Here is a 23,554-nt window from a genome sequence, read left to right on the forward strand (position 1 = left end):
ATTGATGGACCATGAGATGATATGATATACTTCTTTGAAAATTTTTATTTAATTTCATTTAAATGTGAGGTATCATGAATAGGAGGCACCAATTAAAGAAAATTAAGTGCATTTTAAATGGGAAATCTATAAAAAAATATCTTTGCAATTAAAAACCAAAGTAATTATTATTATTGCTTTTAGTAATTCTTTGCATGGTGTCACTGTATACCTCAACAGTAACGGTGATTAAGAGTAAGAAGTGGATTAGGGTCAAGAGTGCAAGAAAATATGTTGGAAGGGTTGACTGTACCAAAATTATTTGAGGAGTGAAGTATTTTTATAAGACAGCATGGGACAACTACTCCCCTTTACCCTAAGTTATTACCACCACAAGCGGACAACAAAAGAATTGAATTCATATCCTAGAAGGAGTGACGTTGCGACTGCACAGCTTTGATGATTCTTCATTGCACTTTTTTCACTAAGTGAATACTTAATTATGTACGTCATTTCACGTATCCTGATGATGAGGAAATATTTTAGGTAAGGAGGACTACATAATTAAGTGCATGCACTGCTCTTATTTTTTTGTTGCTGATCATTTGAGTAGTATATTGGGTGCACATTCATTGATAAGGTTGCATTATCATTTAAAATATAAATCCTCAACTGCATAGTCATGAGAAATTTGGTATGTTCATTGATATGAATGGTGGCAAGGTAATAGTTGGAATTACTTTTTGTAATTTTTGTTTCATCTATGTTCAATTTTAATTTATCCATATTTCAGGTGTATGATGGTGTTGTTTTAAAATAGATGGTGTAAATTTTAATCTTCAAAATAATGCTGTCCTAATATAAATGAGTGGATTGATGGATCCAATTTTTTTCAACAGAGGTACCTCGTATGAATTGCCTTAAGAAAAAAATCACCCCATTTAGGAGTTGAACCACAAACCTTCTGCATTCTATACCAATGCATACTTAAGTACACTTATGCTTGAGGACACTAAACAGTGTAGTGGTTTGCACATAAGCACAAAAAGTCGAAAGCTTGTGGTTTGACTTTTGATTCAGATAATTTTTTTAAAAGCAGTTTGTGTGAATTTCATCAACATTTACAAAGGAGGTCTGAAATTTGAAATACAATAATGTGCTTTACAAAAACTAGATTTCATTCAATTGCGAGAATTAAATTTTCATTTAATGTTTTTGGAATGTTATTGTTTTGAGATTTTCTGGATGTATAAAATTTTCAGGGAATAAGATGTTTGCAAAGTCTTCCTCTCTTACGGTGAGTAGATGATTAAAATTGATGCTTATTAAGTTACTAAATCACTTTATAGATATTTAGCCATTGTATACCATGGAGGTAGGGGCATCCCAAAATCTATAATTCTCAACATCAGTGGTATCAATCAGGTCTAAGTCACCCAGTTAAGCTGATTGTCCCTCCCTTGCAATGGATGATGGTCCATACCCCAAAAACTGTGATTTAGGGAATAATATTTTATATAATTATCAATTCTCACTAAAATTTTCCTCAACATTTCCTTAATGACACAACTTGTGGATACATCCATACAGTGAGTAGCTCTGTGTCACCCCTTCATCTTTCTAGAGCAGTCTTTTGTGCTCTTGAAATTATGACATGTTATTATGTTCTGAACTAATAAAAAAGTATTTTTATATTAAAAATAAAATTTAAAATTAAATAAAAAAATCATAGTTCAAAATAAATTTCTATCACTTGTGAAAAAACAATTCTTTCAAAGAGAAATGGAGAATCATGGGCAATTACATTTTGCACAATGGCATCACCCTATGTTAAGATGCCACTGCGGTAGGTCTATGCTCCTCACACCTCCTTCACTAATGACGCCACGGCTCAATCCAGAGACGGAGGGAGAGATGATGCTTCAGAGATAGAAATAGAATGAAAGAAAGATGGGATTCTGAGCAACGTAGCTATCATCTATATCATGTATCTTTGTGTTTCACATTTCAAGCACAGAACAACTTAGTGGTATCTGCCTTAGTAAGAGTCATTAAAAAAATGAAAAATTATTAAGATTTTGTCAATCTCGACCGTCTGATACATTCTCCTTGTATTCTGGTGTACTATGTTTTCAAGGTTATTTCTACCATGAAATATGACTAAATATTACGCGAAAGTCATCATCATTTTAGTTACAACTATAATGGTCCAATGTACACTTTTTATGACTCCAAATTACAGCAGAATGGGGTCATTTTCAAAACTATTTGATATTCTACTCTGCAAGAGTGAATAATGAGAAGATTCAAGCTTTCCTGTCTTCTGACACATCTTCTACTTCTCAAATTATTAGCTATGGACATCTTGATTCCTAAGCATTTCTTGAAATGGGAGCTGAAAGTTGTCAATAAAACTCACTTCCCCTTCAATGTAGCCACTATGTGGGATTTCCCTGCCATCACTTTCCCTCTATTTTCTGTACATACTACATATGCACTTTTCAAGTGGGTGATTAACTTTAATATTTTGGTTTTGTTTCTTAAGTGAGAAGCTAAATTTAGAGATGCTATTTTCATCAAAAATCCACTCTCCCATCCACAGCCATGTGGATAACCCTGCTCTTCTGGATTCTTTCAGCAGATATTCTTTGTTAGTTTCAAAACATGAAGCTGAAACACAAAGATAGATGAAGTAGATAACAGAAATGGAAAAAACAGACCACTTGCTTCATGATCAAATGCAAAAGCAGTTTGTGAAATTCATCATTAGGGTAAAGGAAATCTACTATACTTGGGCTCCCCATTTTCCACGAAATGAATACCTAATTTTGAGTACACTTTAGAATAATTTTGAGAGTTTTATACTATTTTTATTTTTTTTGGATGCATATAATATTTGTATCAATTAAATTTGAGGAAAAATATGTTTAAACTGCAGTATGGCTGACTGAACAATTCCATGATTCATATGATAATTCAGAAAACTTAAGGAATGCTTGGACATACCAAGTATTTCCCTGCAGTACCATTAAAGTATACTTAGTCTCCTTTGTTAAATATAGTATCTAATTATATATTCCTGGTAATTCTACCCATTTAAAGCTTTGCCTACTGTAAATATCTCCCCATAACTTTCTTCCAGCTCAATATCTGGGGCTCTCAGAATATTGCTGGAAAGAAATTGGATTGAAATTCTATTCTGCCTAAATTACAAACAGTGCATCATAATAACTACACACCACAATCTAAGTAACTACATAGTACTATTAAATATGAATCATGGATTTCCTGTCCATAAACCACTGACAATCATTGTGTTTTATGAAGTTTAGATGGATAAGGGATCGAAAAGAAGCATCATTTAGTGCTATTTATTATTTGAAGTCATGTAATTAATTCCTTTTCAGAGCATACAGCTAACTAGGAATTTGAAATGACTCAGAGCAATAAAGAATGAGTTTATTTTTCATGGATTCCAGAATGAAGGGCCCAAAAGTGGAGCCAGGGTCGGCCCAAGACTACGATGATATTTCAAATCATTGGACATATCTCTCCCAGAAGATACAATCATCACTCTTCAGCCCATTCTCTTATGTATGTATATACTTGTTTCTTGATGGGAATTAAATAAATGCAATAGACATAGCTATTGAAGAAAATAATTATAAATTGAATTATTAAAAGGTTAGAAATTAATTAAGAAATTATTTATAGATGATGAATTAAGTATTTTGAGAGGACAAGGACTTGGGGCAATGACACAGTAAAATGTAAGAAAAACAAATTATGTATACGCTGCAAATGGAATATATGAGAGAATATGGAATTTATAAATTCATGTGATAATTTATAGTGGTGAAACTACTATGAATGCAACAATGAAATATATAGCAGAATTTTTTCACATTCTAGTACCTTAAATAAAAAACATTCCTTTACTGAATTAGGGACAGAAAAAATCTGATAGCTCTCTAGGCATCAAGCCAGAATCCTAAATGATCATGGGGTTTAAAAATAAAACGACACAATTCATAAAATGTAATTAAAAGATTCCTCCTCAGTGGTTTTTGAAGGCATTTTATTTCCTTGTTCTAATATAAAATAAATTACTTCACATAGCAAAATTCTTTGAAAAAACTGAAGAACTGGAAAAATGAAGAATTATTTCTTAATCAGCAATTTTGGTACTATTAGAGGTAAAATAAAATTATATTTTAGGGATTCATCAAGTGTAAATTTACTTGTATAGAGCCTGAAACCGATAGAAATTAAGGTGACTTTAAAGCAGAGCTTCAGAAGTAGGAGATAAAAATAGCTATAGGTACTGCAGTACATTTTGAACATTTTGGGAAGAGAACGTTGGTAACAGAGTTTGGCATCCGTAATTACTATTTCTTGCAAATGAGATATTCAAAATTCTACACAATAAAACACAAGAAATGATTTTAAAACTGTGAGGGAGATTTTAAAGGAAAACGGTTGTGAATAAGTTGGGTAATTTATTGAGATATGAAGCTTTCTCAACATTCCATGTGCATGAAAAAGATGACTCAGTGTTAAAAATAGTAACTGAAATTCTTATAGATTTTTATACCAGGTCTCGCCATTTTGTCAAACCATCGTACTTCAACATTATTTACTCTGAAGCCTTTTACCACCACTGTGGTATTCTGTCCTTTTTATCATCTGATGTAGAGATTAAAAAATCCTACCTGCATCAAAGTTGAAAAGCTAACTTTCACAGTCATCAATGTAGCCTATTGAGAGAACAGTGTTATTTTATTGTTTGGAGGTTATGCTGTGCCATGAATATCCTATTACTATTTAGGAAAACTAACAGTAATCACATTCATAAGATAATTTCCTGTAATGAAGTTTGAGTTCATGAAACATATGTTTCTATTGAGCTGCGATTTTAAGGATAAAATTATACACCTTGTTTTTCCTATGTAAGTTAATTTAAGGGGCCACCTTCATTTCCAAAATAAATAAATATCTCATGAGAGTGTGGAATTATTTTAAAGAATATACCTATTATATGAAGGCTACTTCTACAAAAGATGTAATGATTGTGCCCATCACATGATATTTTCCAGATGTTTTTCTTAGTAATTAAGAATAACTACAAATTTAATAGAAGTATGCATACGGTGAAAGTGATTATGGAAATGATTATGGCTACTACTTAAAACATGAATTTTCCTTTTGATAATTGTATAATTGGGAAACTTGGATTTAAGAAATCTTTTTGCTTCAGTCATTAAATTCCATTCTGGGTAGATGACCCAGAGAAATTAACATGCAAAATAATTTGATAATTAATTTAATCTTGTTAGATGGAATGTGCTGATCTTAAGAAAGAGTATATAAGTTTAGCTCCATAATGGAGTGTTAAAATTACTACTTCCAAACCTTGATCTTTCCACATCATTTAAGATACAATTCTGAGATATTATGAATTTACTTACAGGAATAAAAGGATATACGTATGTAGTAATATGGTTGTATACTTCAGTCAGTGGTAAATACAGAAAAGAACTTAAGTAGCATTAAATATTCCCCTAATTTAAAGCAAAAGAGGAAATACACTGCTTAGGGAGTTCCATGATTGAGAGCATAGAATTGTAATTCATTCAAACTCATATTGGCATCTCATTATATCGACACAACATATGATTTTTCCACATTTAAAACATAATCGGATACAAAATTTTAGATTTATATCAATTTTTACATTTTCTGACTACAAATCACCACAATTAAGTTTAGCATTACTTAAGTAAAAAACAGAATACACGAAAATCATGAGAATGAACAAGGGATGAAAATCAATGCAAAATTTTGAGAGTAAATAATTACTCATGGTACATTGTTTTGAGAGCCTGATTTCATTAACACCCATAAAAATCTCTCTAATTTTAATTTGCCATCATTTATCTAAACATTTTATTTTCAACAAGGGTAGGCATTCAGTGACATAAGAGTTCTGCAACTACATTACCAAAGCTTACTTTCATCAAAATAAAAACCTTGTAGGTTGATCGTTGACAATGTGTCTGGGTAATATTTTTATTATTTTTTTCTGGAGAGTTTTTTTATACCTAGCAATTTTGCCTTCATGCCATTATGATAAAAAGGATTTACATATGTATAGTGAAAAATTTAAAATTAAAATATTTGAGTGACTGAAGAATCTTGGTTTAAAAATTTCAAGTATAATATTTTTATCATTCAACAGTGAAAACTTAATATAAAAACTCCTGCAAGTCAAGATAATGAAGACAAATGAAGTTTCTGCAAAATTCCACCGCCAAAGATTCACAATTTGGCCACCATGGCCCCGAAGTTCGCATCACTTCTCATCAAGATATTTCCCAAGAATAACAAATCGTCACTCTGTGTGGGAATTGGAATTCATTCTTTGGCCGTTTTTTTCAGCATCACTAAGATATAGTTAATGAACTGCGTTTAAAATAAATACCTATTCATATCACAAAACATTTAAAATATTTAGTTTACAAAAGTGAATGTACATGAATTATTCTCCACAATCAGATTTAAGGGTCTCACACTTAATGCTGCATGAATGTCAATAATGTGGAGCCACATTGGACGGGGTTCACTCTACTTTCCAATTCTCAGTACACGTATTATTATTCGATATCTCCTTATTTTTTTATTTCACCCTTATTGTCCATGTTTAATGAATGAGCTGCTGAATTGTGTCCTGAGAACACTAAGCTGTCAGTTAGCAGTGTCCCATGTAACATCTTGGTATTTTATCAAATGACGTCAATGTCATAAAAATATGCTTAGGAATTGAACAGAAAATTTGACCACTCAATGGAAGAAAATACTTTAATTCAAGCTCTTCCATCTCGTAATAAACAATGTATCCTAAAACAAATATTTCCTTACAAATAGCTATTTATTATAATAATTGACAATCAGGACTTGTCATTTATGTCAAAGACAGTATCAAAATTGATGAAGTGATGTTAGCATAAGAGGAAATTCTAAATAAGCACTAACAATGGCACATTTATCATGAACTCTTTATGATTGTAGCCTCTGCATTAATGTACACATATTCAAAGGTATTTTAATTATACCGGATCTGGGAAATCATTTAATCACCTCTTATGTTCAATTGTCCATGGAATTAATGATTTTTCAATTATGTTTGCCGCCACCAAGATTATAATGTTAAGTACATTGGTAACATAAGCTTAAATTTCAAAATCAACTCTCAATTTTGAGTTCTTTTTATTCCTTGGGGAAATATTAGAACTGCTATCTTAAAAAAATTATTGAATCTGAAATATTATGAAGATGGTGTTGGTTTTTCTCTGGATTTTACCATATAATTAACTCAGCTTTTTACCCATGGAACTTTAAAATTGGATTCTACGCAAATCACCTACCCATATAAATGTATGTGAATAATGATGACATTTTTATTTCATTTTTATCTATCATCAATTATTTCTAGAGAAATGGAAATATTTGAAGTTAGATGATTGGTATAGAGTCTTTTACATGAGTTGACAAGAACATGTTATGAAAATAGACTTCAAAAATGATCAAAGTAGGTGTAACACTGGCACCAGATATATGTACAAGCCCATTGAGAATTTAATGTCCCTACTAAAACAAAAGATGTTCAATCACTATAAATATTATCACTATCATGGCAAAGGAATGCCATTAATTACAAGGTTTATTAAAATATTAAGCCCGAAAGAGAAGACGCTGATGGCATTTTGTGTCACAATTCACTGAGTGGCTTAAAAAAACTATGATGGGAGTGCACTCATGTTTATTCTGATGACATACACATGCAAAATATACTCGTATGAGTTATTTAATGCAGAATTTGCATGTGTACTCACAGAAAGATGATGAGGAGTTCCTCCAAGCTTATCCTCACCCAAAATAGGCCACCGTTGATTTTAGGATGGCAATTCTTTTACAAATCCAGGAGCCACATTGCATTTTATGGACTACTAAGCTTCAAAAGTCCCAAATTTAAAATACTGGGTACATATAAGCAAGCATGCACAAGAATTTTATTGACTTTTTAAAATGTCACCATATCTTATGCTTCAGTCCTTCTCAAATTCGGGCACATTTTTGCACATGGAAACATAAATGCTGTAATATGTACAAGCTAAATGGGAATTAATGTTGTTGCCATCATTATGTCATTTATGGCATTGGTCCATACTTGAATAGTGCTATAGAAAGAATACAACAGAAATAAAAACTTCAATGTAGGTACTTAGATTGAAGACAGTGATTATAAATAGCGTTTGATGACTGAAGCATGGAAATAAATGATATGATATCCAAAACAGTAAAAGGTAAGTGCATTGAACATCTGTATCTAATGATAGACATAACTTCAAATGGACAAAACAATTATGAGATTAGTTTCAATGATTTTGCATTTTATTTGCTTTAGAAAAGCTAAGATATATAAAAATTGTGCTCATAAAAGGCAGAGACGTACTCCAAAGTGTTGATGTAATATTGAATGCAATATATGAAGATGTTGTTGATTAGCAAAACATACATTAAAGAGATGGAGTTGGTCCCAAGACAGAGGAAGATTTGCATTGATAAAAAAGAGAAAATATAGGGTGGATTCATATTACTTCAATGTACACTTCCAATGCTATTCCCCAAGCCCAATGTACAGGAAGTACCAAACAGAATGAGACGTAATTGAACTCTGCAAAAATGATCACACTTCTGTACAAGTCTTTATATGTAAATTACCGAAATTGCTCGGATTTAGGTAAGAAATCAACTTTCTTGATCTTGCCTTTGGATGTTGACTCTTCCGATGAGTTCAGCTTGAAAGTTTCTGTTTTCTTTGTTTTTGATTCATCCTGAAAGAGCATACTTCCAGCGCCGCTTCGCTCACTACTTCCAGCTCCTTTCCCTGTTGGGATGTGTCCCAAAGAGGCAAATGAGCACACTAAGGCTGCTAGCCTGGACAGCAGTTCACGAAGCGGATTCCGGCCTGAAATGAAAGTATTCATGCATTTTCAATTGAGCTGCTACTTACATCCTAGTAATTCTATATTGATACTGCAAATAGTTTATACCATGAAAATAAACTAAAACTTTTTTGATTACTTAACTAAGGTTTGCAAAGCTCTTTATGATGCATATTAAGCCCTAAATGGTTTTATCTATGATAAAAGCAGCCAGAATGAGCATTTAAAATGGTAACATCTACCAGCAATAGTAGCACCAACTGTAGCTATTCCTGTGAAATTAGTGTAAGGAGATCAAGGGTATGAAATAATACTATTCATGGGCTAGGAATTCTTTTAAACTATCTTCTAGATAAAAAGTAAGAAGAGATGAGATACAAACTATTTCTATCATCACACAATTTCTAAGTTAAAATTTTTATATTTTAAACAGAAAACAGACTTGCAGAAACCTATATTACCCATAAAAAAGGATTAATCAATAAGACTCGGATAATTCCAACTTAAATGGATAAGAATCTTACACAACACACACTTAAAATCTACTCCAATGTTCATAAGATCTGGTGTTGGGGAAATGAAAAAAAAACTTGCTTGGTAATGTACAAGATAGGTAATGCTCGAATTCCAAAAATATCATACAACTAACTTTTTCTCATAATTATCCGTATAAAGTCTTCAGATGAGGAATCTTATGTCCATAATTAACTCATGTATTTTTTTCTAATTATGTACATAATTAAATTGAGACTATGAGAGAGTGAAATAAAAAAATGAGGTAAAGGACATACAAGTAGCCAGAATTAGTTACATGTTCTTTTTAATGAAGAGGGAAAATCAGGTAATATGTAGAATTTGCCAATGTATTCTGTTAATGACTTTTTATAGAGCATGATCTAGAGAATCTGAAATAAAAATTTTAAGTTATATTTTTTAAAGTACCATTAGAAATAATGAATGTACTACATAAGGCACAAAATAAATTCTGGGACTCAGGCATTATCAAAACAGAGGTTTTACTATTATGTATACCAAGTAGGAATCATACAGTTCATATTTATAGAAAAATTAAGGAAATACATAAAAACTCATCAAATCATGAAAATAAGGTTTCTTCAACATAAAACATTTAGTAAATATAATTTCACACTCTCCTACTACAATCAAGTATATAATATTCACATAAAACTCAACTTTATGCTACATACAAACCATGGAAAAGTACCAAAATGCCTGAAAGATATTGACTGTCACTTGGAAGTATTAGTAAAAGAATCATTTTAGTAAATTATTTAAAAAATCTGTATGCACCTCTTAATAGGATTCACAGCATGTGAGCATTTGTGTTAAGGTCAATACCCAATATGGGTTTGATTTTTGATTTAATTTTGGTAATTTAATTCTGGAAATTTAATTTTGGATACACTAAGATGGCAAAAAGCAAGCCCAAGTACACCATTGTACAAGGAACAAGAGTACTTAATAGTTGCTAAAAATATCACGAAATTTCAATGGCAAGACCACCTTCATGTTTATTGATGTGTATAGAAATTTTTGGTTAGTCAATGAATTTTTACGGTAATTTATTAAAAAACAGCAAGAACAAAAAGCCAGAACTCTCTCTAATACCCCATAAGATAAGACCCACTCGTAATATCACCACCTGGAGTCGTCGGCTACATAATTCATTGGTGAAACTAGGCTACACTATCAAGGACTGTAGAGGCACTCAGCTAAATGCAACCAACCGCTGAGCAGATAATGCTCAAAAGCTAGGTACATAATATGCTTAACCAGGTATACTAACACAGCCAGCAGCTATTTAATTACATAATACTTGTGCTATAAGGGGAGCTAATCTGAGGGCAGGGTACAAAATAATTATTTGTGTCATGCCGGGAGCATTATAACAGTTTTGGTCAGGAGCATTATCTGCTGTTATGCATACAAAGGAGTTGTAATGAATGCATGCATACCTTCAAACTTAAGAGGTGTTGAATTATGACTCTTTGTTTTTTTCATGGTGAAATAATTTTATAATCATTCTGCCTTAGTCTCTGATCACTAATATCTTCATATTATGACTCATAATTATACTATTCAAATTTCCTCTTGATCAAACTTACAAAATTGGGACTTTATAGTTGTATTTTACATTTAACGAATTGGACATTTATACACATCCATATCCTGGTTGGTGAAAATTCACTCAGGCGGGATACAAGCCTGTTACCTCTACATGGGCAAGTGAGGGCGGTAACAAAGATTTTCTCGATAGCAAATTTTTAGAGATTGTGTAATATACGTGGCAATTAATCATGAGATTATTTTCAGGGAATCCCAGGTTGATTCACTGTAGATCCAATATAAGGATGGAAGAGTCATAATTCTACCTCCAAGGTTAGTTTGCTTACTACTTTTACCCATTAGTAAATCCAAATTCTAATATATGCCAGGTGAAAAATACTGCTTTCACCATTAGCATTGAAAAAAATGAAAGCAGGGCACTAAGAGATGCAAATTAGTTGATGAATGTATACTTAAGGTGATTACTTTTCTCTGCTTGAAGATGGAGTTAAAGCCAACTGCACAGTCATTTCAATCTCATTTTATGTAATATTTCCACAAATTTGTAGAAATTCCCTAATAACTTGAAAAATAAGTTGAAACTGCCTTCATCAAATTACCATTTAATTTCCTGAAAAATACACACATTTAAAAATATCAGTATTTCCTACAAAGTGAAATAATTGTGCTGTAATTGCACTTTCTCTTTCAAGTAGTAGTGGTGGGATGTGATAGGAAAAGTATTTATGCAAAAGTAAGAATATGTAAAGAGAGAATTATTTTGCAACAAAAATGACAATGGAAATATATGTGAGCTGCTAAACCACCAAAATTTAATCAGATCAGAATTAAGGTATGATTATTAAGAAAGTATTGTTACTCACTCTTATGTGATTAAAGAAAGAAAGAAAGAGAGAAAGAAGAGAGAGTAATGATTGTATATAAAGATAGCAAGAGAAATAGATTAATGATCATGTGAAATGAAGAGAGATTGAAGATGCAAGACAGATTATTACACTTTCATCGTATAGCGGAAGTCCTTGATTTGAGCATCTATAGAGATAATCCAATAGCACTTGATTATTCCATACCCTTTGTGCAAGTTCATATTTGCTGCTTAATCAATACGATTTTAAAAAAAATATCAATTTTCACGAAGACTAAAAATTTTCTTTTTGAGATGGAAAGAGTGCCAAATTTTTAAAACCACATAGCTTCATTCCTGTTCTAATGGATGGAGCAGTGTACTTGAAATTCCCTCCTCACCGCAAAAAATGAGGAATTGAGCTTTCTTAAAAAATATCGGGCTCCGTGAGGAGATAATTTAAGCATTTTTTGTCCATAGACATGGAATCGCGACTCCTTATTTACTTATCTATGGTAACGCAATTTTTCGAATATAGTTCGCTGTTGCCATGAGAACGGTTTTTCTTTGGTATCTAGCCTTCTCATAATAGATGAGATTGCGCAATCGTATCGTCGATATTCGGTCTAAGCTCTCCTTTAATTAATTGTTTCTCAAGATAAATAGTTCCAGACATTTATTATCACATATTTTCGTTTACCGTTAATTATTATAGTATTTCAGAATCCAGAGTATTAAATAATATGTCGAAACGGCTGGATACCCAAGAAAAACCGTTTTCATGGTAACTGCAAACCGCATCAAAAAATTGTTTGCGTTACTATAGCTCGGTAACTAAGGAGTTGAAACCCCATTTTTGTGGACATAAATTGCTTAAATTGTCTCCCCTATCGCCTCCTGAAATATTGCAGATTCCTCTTGAAACACCCTGTATTCCCAGAAACAATAAAATAAGAGAGATGCATTGCCGAACAGTTAGGTACGTGAATTCGTTTCTTCCCCAAACAATTCAGGCCGTTTTAAAGAACAGTTAAAAAGGTGAAACATATTAAAAAATGCGAGTGTGCTATCAAGAGCGGAGAAACGCATCTTTTGGAGGCACCCACTTCATTCAAATCGGTGTCGGTGGAAAGAGAGCGGTCGCCGAAGGAGCAACTGAGTATTTTCTTAGTATTTCACTATATATCGAGGAAGAATAATAAATGAGAGATGTGTTGCCGAAAAGTTAAACATGTGAAATCGTTTTTTCAATTAAGGAATTTAAAAAAAAACAAGAAATGAAGGACTTTTTAAAGAACAGTTAAGAAGAAGACGAAAAGTTTTTCTAGTGCGCGAGTGTGCGATCAAGTGCGGAGAAAGTCAGCCTTTGGATGGGGCACCCACCTCATGCATACTCCGTGTCGGTGGAGAGGGAGCGGTCGCCGAGGGAGTAGGCTCGTCCCCCGCCGCCCCCGTCTTCGTCGTAGTACTCGTCATCGTCGTCGTCGTCGCCTTCGAGGGGCACCACGCCGCCTCCCTCCCCACCGCACAGCCTCCGCCTCCGACTCCGGTGGCTCCGCATCCGACTACCGCCTCCTCCGCCCCCGATGCCGCCGCACCCCACGCCCCCGTTGCCCTCCTCCCCCTCGCCCACGCCGCGGCGGGCGTACTCCCCGAGGTCCTGCGAGGGCGACGTCAGCTCGTCCGGATACGACGAGCCCCTAGAGTGCGCGTACGCGATGCTCTTCTGGTAGCTGAACAACTGCCGCTCGAGACTGTAGTTCTCCGCCTGCAGGGCGCTGATCTCTCTCCTGCAGGAGGCAATGGAGCACGATTGTCCAGTCTTAGTCATTTATTCCCCCGAAAACTCCGAAGTAAGTCATTTTAGTAGAAATGTTTACTATTTTCCCATTATTTTGAATTTCAAGAGAAATTATGGAGTAGCCAACTGGTCATCTCAACTTTCTGGGTAACTTGGGAACAGATCCAAACGTGATTGGTGTCAAGCCAAGAATAATATTACAATGTAAAAACATATTTTATTTTAAAAATTATTCTAAAAAAAGAAAAAGATAACAGCCTACGGCCCTTAAAATTACTGAAAATTTCAAAATGTTAGATTGGAAAGTTAAGTAAGTAAGTAGCGAAGTAAAGTAAGTCGTAGAAGAATATTTCAGACATCAAAAACAAAAAACGCGGTGCGCTTGTAAGACTGTATTCGCTTTCGCTAAGAGACATGCATGATGCAATAAAATGGATTAGGTTTTTTTTGACCAGTCAGTATAAATTTTGAAAATGTCAATAATCCAAAGGGTCGTAGGCCATTATTTGCTTATTTTTTTTAGTAAAACGTGTTTTTTATTAAAAAGATTTTTTAAATAGTATTTTATTCTTTTTAATTCATCAGAAGCACGTTGCTTGTAAAGTTTTTTTTTAAAGTTATAAATATAGCTACATTTCTGTTACCACTTATGCTAGCAAAAATATGGCATAAGTGGGGCATCAACGACAAGTCTATCGGTGGTTGATAAGAGAGATGCTCAAGTGAATGAGGAGGGCGATCGGTACATCGAAATAGCGCAAAGTGAAACAAAAAATTGGGGAGAGAACGATACGTCCACTGGGAGATTCAATGGGACAGAGAGAAGACGGAAGTAATGGGCGAAGGTGGAAATTCCACGCAGCAAATTAAAATTTTCAGAGCAAGTCACAATCTAAAACCTGTCTTTCATATCTCCCACTAATTAATTTCTTCTTCTCTCCCACCTAGCTTATCAGTAAGTAGGTAGGTACTTATTTTTCAAACTAGGAGACTTACAAAAGCGCCGTGAATGCTTGCAACCCGCGATGTTGTTAAGTGCAACAAGTGTGTATACACTCAAGGATATTAGTAATTCTGCGCAAGTAAAACAGGTTCTCATTGTGAGTAGGGATGGGTAAAAAATAACCGAACCGTCAAAACAAACTGTTCACTGAAATGAACCGGTTCAGTTCTTCAAAGCTCCCTGTTCACTGTTCATGTCTGCAGTGCACACGTGCGGCATATTCGGTCCAACAGATATGCTCACTAAAAGGTATTTTGAACTGCAGCTTACTCCAGCAAGTGCGTTGTGGCTACAAACAGATGGCGGTTACAATGCAGACCATCCAAGGCCACTGAAGTGCGTCGTAGACGACCGAACCCTTCTCCTGTCTTCTCTATCATTCCTTTTCGTCCACGAATATACACAGTTTAGCAGCTGAACGGATCGAACGCCCTAATATTTTGAACGGGTGTTCAAAATATTAGGTTCGTTTTAGCCGTTCGTTTACCCGCGGTGTTCATTTTGCAATGGCTGTTCTTTTCCCCAGGGCGTTCATTTTTTGGAGGCTATTCGTTTCCTCTGGCCGTTTATTTGGGATCTCGCGTTCATTTTGATTCCGTGTTCATTTGAAAATTTGCGTTCAATGAACAGGATGCGATGACTCAGGTTCGCGGTCAATTTATGGGTTGGTTATCTGTTCGCTATTTGTGCAATGGTTCGAAGTTAATTTAAACATTAGGTTAAAAATTTATTTTGATTAGTTATATAAATGCAAATGGGAAGCAAAAATTTGGCTCCAACTTTCCTCAAATTACTTGTCTGTAGTGTAATTAGACATCGAAGGGACTTGGTACTCTTCCGGAGAAAGTTTACGAAGGCACATATCCATCATTTTCAAAGGAAGGAAAAAAATATGTTATCTATGGCGATTTTATTTGATCACATTAGGTTTTTCACGTCACTACATTTTTTTGTATTATATAGTGACTACTTAGCTTCATGGAACATAAATACACATCAAAGCGTTAACTCTTCCTTTGCTTTCCATGTTTAATATTTAAATATGTTACAGAATTCTATGGCTGTATCATATTTTACTATTTTTTTAAAATTCTTAAAAAAAGTACAATTCTTAAAAAAAGTACAAATTTGGCAATGAAACTGCATATTGGTATGGTGGTATGGTATTTGGAGGAGGCGACCGATAGCCGAGGTCATTTGCGCCAAGAGGGAAGGGTGTGGAAGGAAGGGTGGAGAGAAACCAGGCGTCGGCATTAGCCTGCTATTAACGAAAGGCGCAATATTGACCACGGCTTAACGTCCCATCCGTAGGATGAAGTGTTGCGCTTGAATTTTCCTCCACACAACATCCAAGCAGGTATCGGGCAATCTCTGAAAATTTTCTCCCACCGCCGGGATTTGAACCCGAGCCCATCGGGTGGGAAGCCAGCACTCTAACCGCTACAACAGCTCGATACCCAACTGATTATTTCACACTGTCTTATGCATGCTATTATTGCCTGTTAATCGCATCGTTAGAGTGGATGGATACCTGACAAAGGCTGTAACAAGGAGGAAAATGGATATCTTACCGAGGAGTGTAAAAGAGAGATTCACAAATGACGTTTAAACTAAAAATTTTCATAAAGAACAGTTTGCTGTGTATGAAAGTCTAAGTTGCTCATAAGAGGAGCATTTCAAAAATTTTATGGTGCTAAATACGCGAATAACATAAGACGCTGGGTTGATAAACATTAATTCTGGCTTATTCTACAAGTGGACTGCAGATGTTTTCCTGCACACGGATAATCAAGTAAAGGCCCGGACAGAATTTGCTTGAAATTACTATAACTCACTGCCCAACAGACTGTTCGCCATGAACAGATATTTTGGACTGTTCTTTTTACTGAACAGTATGAAAGCGAACGGTTCATAAAAATGAATCGTTTAAATCACCTCTAGTTCTGAGTAGTGAGTACTCCTCTTTCGCTTTTCGATATATATACATGTAAACTGCGAGAACGAACAAATGAACAGATTCGCGAAAAGTGTTTTTTTTTAGTAGATGCGAGAATTTGTAATCATGAAAAATTGAGAAATTCAATTTAAACTATTCTCTTGCGGCAATCATATGAGGAACTTTTTCAATCAACTTTTAAATATCTCTAAAGAGATGTAAAAATTTACTAACGAAAATAATATCAAAGATTAAACTTTTTCCTCCATTTTTCAATAGAAATAAGGTAAAAACTAAAAAGAGTGGGGCAAAAAGAAAAGTAAATTAAAGTCACGCATATTTGGAGATGTTAGACTTTTTGCCGTGAAGATAACATGCAGGCGGCTGAAATATAACATAATGATTAATTGTAAAAAATATGGCATGACTAGTCAACGCTAGAAGAAATTTTTTAAAAGGAACTGAAGGGGCATACAACAATAACATATCTTAAACTTCAAGTTCTGGTCCCTTTGAGGAATCACCGCAACTCCTGTACTACCACCGCGGTGCAACGGTATTTCTATCATTTTGATGTTAAACCTCGTTACCACCCTTCACGGTACCCAAAGATTCGTTCAAAAGGCAGAGAGCGGCCCACGCAAGCATTAATCACAATGCGGAGATTTTATTTATGACAGGAGGTGTCTAAATCTATTTTATAGGTGTTTTTCGACGGCTGTGGCAAAATGGATTATCCGAGGAACCTTTTTTTTTTTTCATAATTTTGCGATTCCAACTCTAAATGATAACGTGAAAGGAATTCAATCTTATTTCAGTTATTTTTTCAACTTTGACCTTTTGTATTCCTAAAAAAAACACGAGTTCATTAACGTTCCCGAATTTCCAGGTCATTGCTCAAAAGTCTGATTGACCATTTCCTGAACAGAGGCAATTTCAAAGAATGATGATTCATAAATTAATCATGAATGACAGAGGAGCCATATCCGAAGGCACGACCATTTAAATTAAAGAAAATGTTTGCTGTATGCTTCGAATTAGTGTAAATTATGCTTTGTTTTTGTTGTGGCTTTCACAAATTGATAATTTCAATGGATGTAAATGCTGATTAACTACGCACTAAATAGTTTCATAAAAATAAATTTCTGTGAGAGGAATAACAAGAGCCCGGTAATGAAGAGTGTTCGCAGAACTAAATTTGAAATTAACATTTTTCAACCCTTTCAGTCGTAATATGCGTTATTACGAAGAAATTGAATTCTTATTAATTTAAAAATATTTTAACCGAGCGATTAAAATTAATTGAAAATTAAAGAACATCTGAGTATTGAATTTTTTCTAATTGTAGGAAAAGCTCACATCAAATTAAGCTGAAAATATGACTCGTTTAGGTAAATCTTCAATACGATTAAAGTGATAAGTTGAGATCACTAACAACGACTCAAATAAAAATTAATCTGCATATATCACTGCTGTTCAAAAACTTTGATCAAACAAAAATAAAATACAAGTATTTAAACCAGCTGAATCCGGAAATAGCTAAGAAAACTTACGACTCACACAGTTTTCTAGTTTGAGGAATATCTAAGGTTGTGATAAAACTTATTTATGAACTAAATATGAAGTTCAAATACAGACAGTTACTATACCTTGAACTTTCATCAAAAATTTATGCATGCATAGGCGGGTATCATTTTTGAGGAAACAACTTCTGGCATCTAAGATTTTTTAAATCACTCTTTCTATGCTTTATCCACATAAGGTGGAGATTAATTGTGAATCTCGACGACGTTATTTTACTAAACGGTGCGCTTGTAAATTAAACAAGAATTTTTCTACGTGATATCTTCCTAGGAGAAAGGAATGTAAGCTGTTGGCACGACTCTCGAACTTCTATCAAGCTCACGTTGAAGCGCGGGGATTAAAAAAGCACAAAATTCATTGGATGACGCGGGGATTTCGGTAAATCCAAAGTTAATTGCTTGAAGCTACGGCGGAGAGTGATCAAGCCCATGAAGAGAGACGTTTTCAAAAAAAGGCCGAATGAAATTTTCCCCGTATTTCTCTCCCACTTCCCTGAAAACTCCCTCAACTCTGCACTAAATTTGTCATTGCATCCGCCCACGCGAAGGGTTTCACGTGATTGATGAGGGCTCGCAGACATCGGGTACTTCATGCACGCGGCGGCGCTTCAAAATGCCCTGAAACGTATCTCTCAGGTCGCAATCGCACCGAATGAGTGGTGAAAGGTCACTCATGTCACGGAATTTTTGTGATCCGGAGGGCGTCATTCCACGATTGGATTCCACGTTTTATGGCTGAAATTTCGTGTACTTAAAAAGACAAGGTCAAATTAGTATATTTTGTTATTTGGGCCACCAAATAGTAAGGTCAGCCGCTTACAAGAGACAAATTTACAAGAACAAAGCACCATCAAGGCATTTCCTTGAAATTTTTTTCTGGTTAATTAGGACGAAAAACGGTTTAATCGGAACTCGTATCGATGGTATTTGTGCAGTACTTATTTATGGGTGTAAAATATTTTAAACTTTATACAAAAGTTTTATATTCTCCCTCTTCATTGAACTACACGAGCAGGTATCCTCTTCAAGCTCTATCTTGCACCGCTCAAGTTATAAAAACACGTTCCTACGGGTGAATACTGAGAGAAAAAAACTATAATTTTAACTCAAATTGCAAACGCTTTAAACGCATTGAAACTACTGATAAAACTCTAAAAAACACATTACAAATTTGTTGATGTCATAACAACACCAATTTATACGAAGACCTTCGGGTATAACCGCTGAGTGAGTGATTAATACCAATTAATTTTTTTCTGAAGCCACAGAGAATATAAGAAAAGCTCGAAAAGGACTTTAATGCAACAGATACAATTAAAAGATTTTTGTGAGCTAAAGAAATGGCTTCATCCGCAGCAAAAAAATTCATAGCATGCATTACATTATTGAAAATCAGCAAGAAAAACTCAATAACTTTATGAGACTAAATTTTACGGTGTCAGGAAAAATAATAGCAATGAGTGCGCTACGTTTTCATATTATCAATGTATGCTGCTCTAGGAAGATGACGCGGCGTTTTCCATGCGTATCTCGTGAGGCGCGCCGCCGTGCCGCACGAAGGTGGCACCACCGGTCCTCGTTTCTTTGTTCACTTGCCTCATTTGGTGGTTGTGGATGCGGGAGACGTCGTCGTATTTGTGATATGTGGCCTGGAACAGCAGGTGACACTCGCCCCACTCTACCCGCACCCTCACCTGCCCCTTCTCCGTCAAGTACGGGCAGTCCGGCTCCCTCATCTGCTTGAGGAGGAGAAGAAGAGAAAAACACAATTATGATCCCGACAACTGAAATTTCCATCTCAACCAGGCGTCCACAACACCATATCTCCATAGTGTCCAATTTGAAATGCAGAAAATTTGATTTGATTGATGGCGCAGGAAAATTATAAGTCACCTTCCAAAAGGCTTAATTTAGATAAAATTTAATTTAAACAAGATCAACGACTAAATTTTAAATATTGCCTAAAATACAGAACAAAGTAGAAAGTCCCATGTAACCGTGATTTTTATGCCATTCGAGGGTACTGGGGCTGCGATTTATTTGAGATAATTGATCTGCATTCGAATCTGTATGCTATTTTATTGAATTACGTAGGAAAAATAGGAAATAACTAGAGCAGAGTTGTAAGTATGGAAAAAATGTCGAATATTCTAGTTGGGGTTAGTCGCATCTCGGTTGACTGGTTTGGAGATGAATTTTCTCTTCATCCTGGATTAGACTGAAGAGCCATTCGTGATTCGAATTATAACATTTATACATACATGGAAGCGAGTGTAAATCTGTCTTATTCAAAAAGCTAAAAGTTAGTGAATGTTAGTTAAGTTGAAAAAGTTAGTGATGGACAAATAGTCGCCTCAGATACTTCGCGATAAGGTTTTTAACAGTCGAGGTACATTAAATTTTTAATAGAATTTTACTAAAAACGCTGTTTATTACCACTATTGAATGGTAAAGTGAATTTAACGAATAATAATATAAATTAATTAGTAATAGATAAAATAATTATTAGAACAGCAATAGAAATCAGTATATGGAGAAGATTGGGGAAATTATTAAGTATAAATTTATTTCTCGTTGACATTGTGCATAAAGCTGCCACAAATCGCCGAAAATCTGCACAATAAAGCAACTACAAAGTTAAACGTAGAGGTTACAAAGTTAATTCAATCAATAATTCACGCGCGCCAGACGATGATGAAGACACTTAACAAACGTCAAGTAAAAGCGACCACAAGGTCACTGCGAACACGGAGTCAGAGCTTAAAACTGTACTATGTCTACGGCAAACAATAAATGAGACCCCAAAAGTGAGAAGATGGCTGACAACTGGTCGTCCGTTGCCCTCGCAGCCATTCCTTTAAGCTCAGACAATGGACCCCGAGTAACGGTCGTTTCCTGAAATCTTCAGACGCGATTTGGCGCACGAAAATCCCAACGGCAAAGCGTCCCACTTGTGCGAGAGAAGGAGGCCCACTCAGGAAACCTCATTACGGGAGAGATGGCAGCAATTAAGGGCAAGACAAAACGCATCTCATCAAGCGATTCCGAGCGAGCGGCCATTCGGAGCGCCAGCCGGTTGGAAACAAGAGTGTTTTTGCGAGCGAACACTGACGATGAGGGTTGGGTGGAGCCAAGTTGGCACAGAGCCGCGTGCGTGTTTCTTCTTCCGGGAGGGAGCAAAGTGATGACGGAGCTCACCATCGCATCGCGCAGTCGTTGTGGAGACGGATCCGTGGGAAGAGAAGAAGACAGGCAGGGTTGATGAACTTAAACTATCGGATTGGAGAGGACGATAGAGTTAATCCGAATCCATCGTCCCGGGATCTGATTCGCTAGTCAAAGGATTGAATCCAAATCATGGATTACCGGGAGATTTTTCAGAGGAGCCCAAACATTCGGAATTGTAGCGTGCGGAGATTGAACTTAAGCTACGATATTCCGTCGGGTGAATAGGTCGTAAAACCGAGGAAATCTCGACGACATTCGTGGAGGTCATCATGGTAGGTTTTTATACAGTCACCAACCAGAAGTTAAGTTTGGATTTGTGAGAGCAGAGCTTAACCCACACTAATCTATAAGTGAGTGAATGACTAACAGTCAGGGTTAGGGGAACAATTAATTTTCCAAAGCGGCCGCACACTTCAAGCTTTTTTGTTTAAAGTACTCTGATGCTTCATTCACTATTTGAAACCAGGAATTTTTACGCAGCAGTCCCACACTCTACTGAACATGCCACCCAATTCCCCATTACCCATAAATTTTATCCCTACCATTTCCAAAACTTAGCAGTTACAGACAGTTTTCATCACTTTCTTTCTCAACAAAAGTACATACTAAAATCCTCCTTTGGGCTCCCAGGTTTTATTGACACAATTAAGTCGAACTACCTGGAACATTCCTCTGTTTTGATTGTTTACCTTTTTTTTTACACATTTAAGGTGCCTATAAATATCCTTTAGATTAGATGCGACAATACTTTCAAAAATATACCTGAAATATCGAAATTCTAGGGCTGATCAAACCCTAGCTAACCTTGACTTTTCTATGTATTCACCGAAACAAAGTAGTACTATCACTACCAAAAACTAATGAAGACTGTAAATAGCCTTATATAGGGGTTATTAAAATACACAAATATACCTTTTTAGATTTATCGATGTATATTTTTCAATCACTTAACTTCTGTGACAGATGATCCCAAATTTTATCGGTTGGTCGCGTGATGCAGATAATGCATTAATATCCAACTTCGACTAACATAGTCGCTATTGGAGGTGACGAAATGTAGTAAAATCAATGCGTATTATTAAAAAGCAGGGTGAGGTATAACTCAATAAACCCTTGCTCGTTGGAATGACCATCTAGCCAAAGGATAAAGCATTGAACCATTTTATTGTAAAAATGAATGCCTCACAAACAAGGAAAATTTCCGCATTTAAGTACACGATTCTTGTTTACACCTTGAATTAAAAAAACGTTTGTCTAACACAAATGAAATGCTAGTAGTTAAACCAGCTGAATCCAGAAATAGCTAAGAAAACTTAGGACACGCAAAATTTTCCATTTTGAGAGATATCGAAATTTGTTATTAAAGTATTTAAAGACCTGAAAATGAAGTTCAAATACAGAGAGTAGTTATATTTTGAATTTCAATTCAATTTAATGCATGAATAGGTGGATATCATTTTTGAGAAAACGACTTCTGGAAGTTTAGATTTTTTAATCACTTTTTCCATGGCTTATTCTCAGGTGAATCCATTTCACCTACGCGTAGTACACCACTCGGAAAATATTTGTCCGCAGAATTGATCGGCCATTGAACGTTCACGAATAGGGTAGTTTCCTTCATCAAAGAAAACGAAATGCATTGATTGCGATTCCTTACCCACCATTAGTGTATTCATAATGTACAAATTATTTTGTTTTAGAAATTACAGTTTAGACGAATGGCAATGGTCAATTTTAACCTCATTTGAAAAAGGCCAGATTGGTGCCAATGCGATTCCACTCCACGTGACGTCACAGGGACCTAGTTTATACACGAATAGATAGGAGTTTTACACCGTCTGAGATTACCAATGCATGCATGAGGCACAGAGCTCATGGAAAGATGTCTTAATAATCACCTAATTAAACTGCCTAAGGTCGGAAAGTTTTCTTCGTTTGATAAGGTATAAATAATCCATAATTAAGCCAAGCGCTATCTACTAGCAGGGTACTCTGCTACCTGCTAGCAGCCTGCGCCTAGCGGAGCGCATGTCCTCGCCCCAAGGTCACAACCTTTGCGGCAGCGGCAACCAGAATGACGTCACACG

General features: G+C 35.2%; 1 protein-coding gene across 1 annotated transcript in view; it reads right to left on the reverse strand.

Annotated features, from left to right (window-relative positions):
• Positions 1-5,571: 5,571 nt before the first annotated feature.
• LOC124165208 overlaps positions 5,572-23,554 on the reverse strand; it is a 500,277-nt gene continuing 482,294 nt past the window's right edge. Inside the window, exons 12-16 of the mRNA XM_046542490.1 lie at positions 19,836-19,975; positions 13,552-13,706; positions 13,300-13,407; positions 11,538-11,682; positions 5,572-9,007 (exon numbers count right to left, since the gene is read on the reverse strand). Of these exons, the coding sequence (XP_046398446.1) occupies positions 13,301-13,407; positions 13,552-13,706; positions 19,836-19,975 (402 nt within the window). The 3' untranslated portion in view covers positions 5,572-9,007; positions 11,538-11,682; position 13,300. The remainder of the gene's footprint in view (positions 9,008-11,537; positions 11,683-13,299; positions 13,408-13,551; positions 13,707-19,835; positions 19,976-23,554) is intronic.

The sequence above is a fragment of the Ischnura elegans genome, chromosome 1 (assembly GCF_921293095.1).
Source record: "Ischnura elegans chromosome 1, ioIscEleg1.1, whole genome shotgun sequence".
NCBI lineage: Eukaryota > Metazoa > Arthropoda > Insecta > Odonata > Coenagrionidae > Ischnura > Ischnura elegans.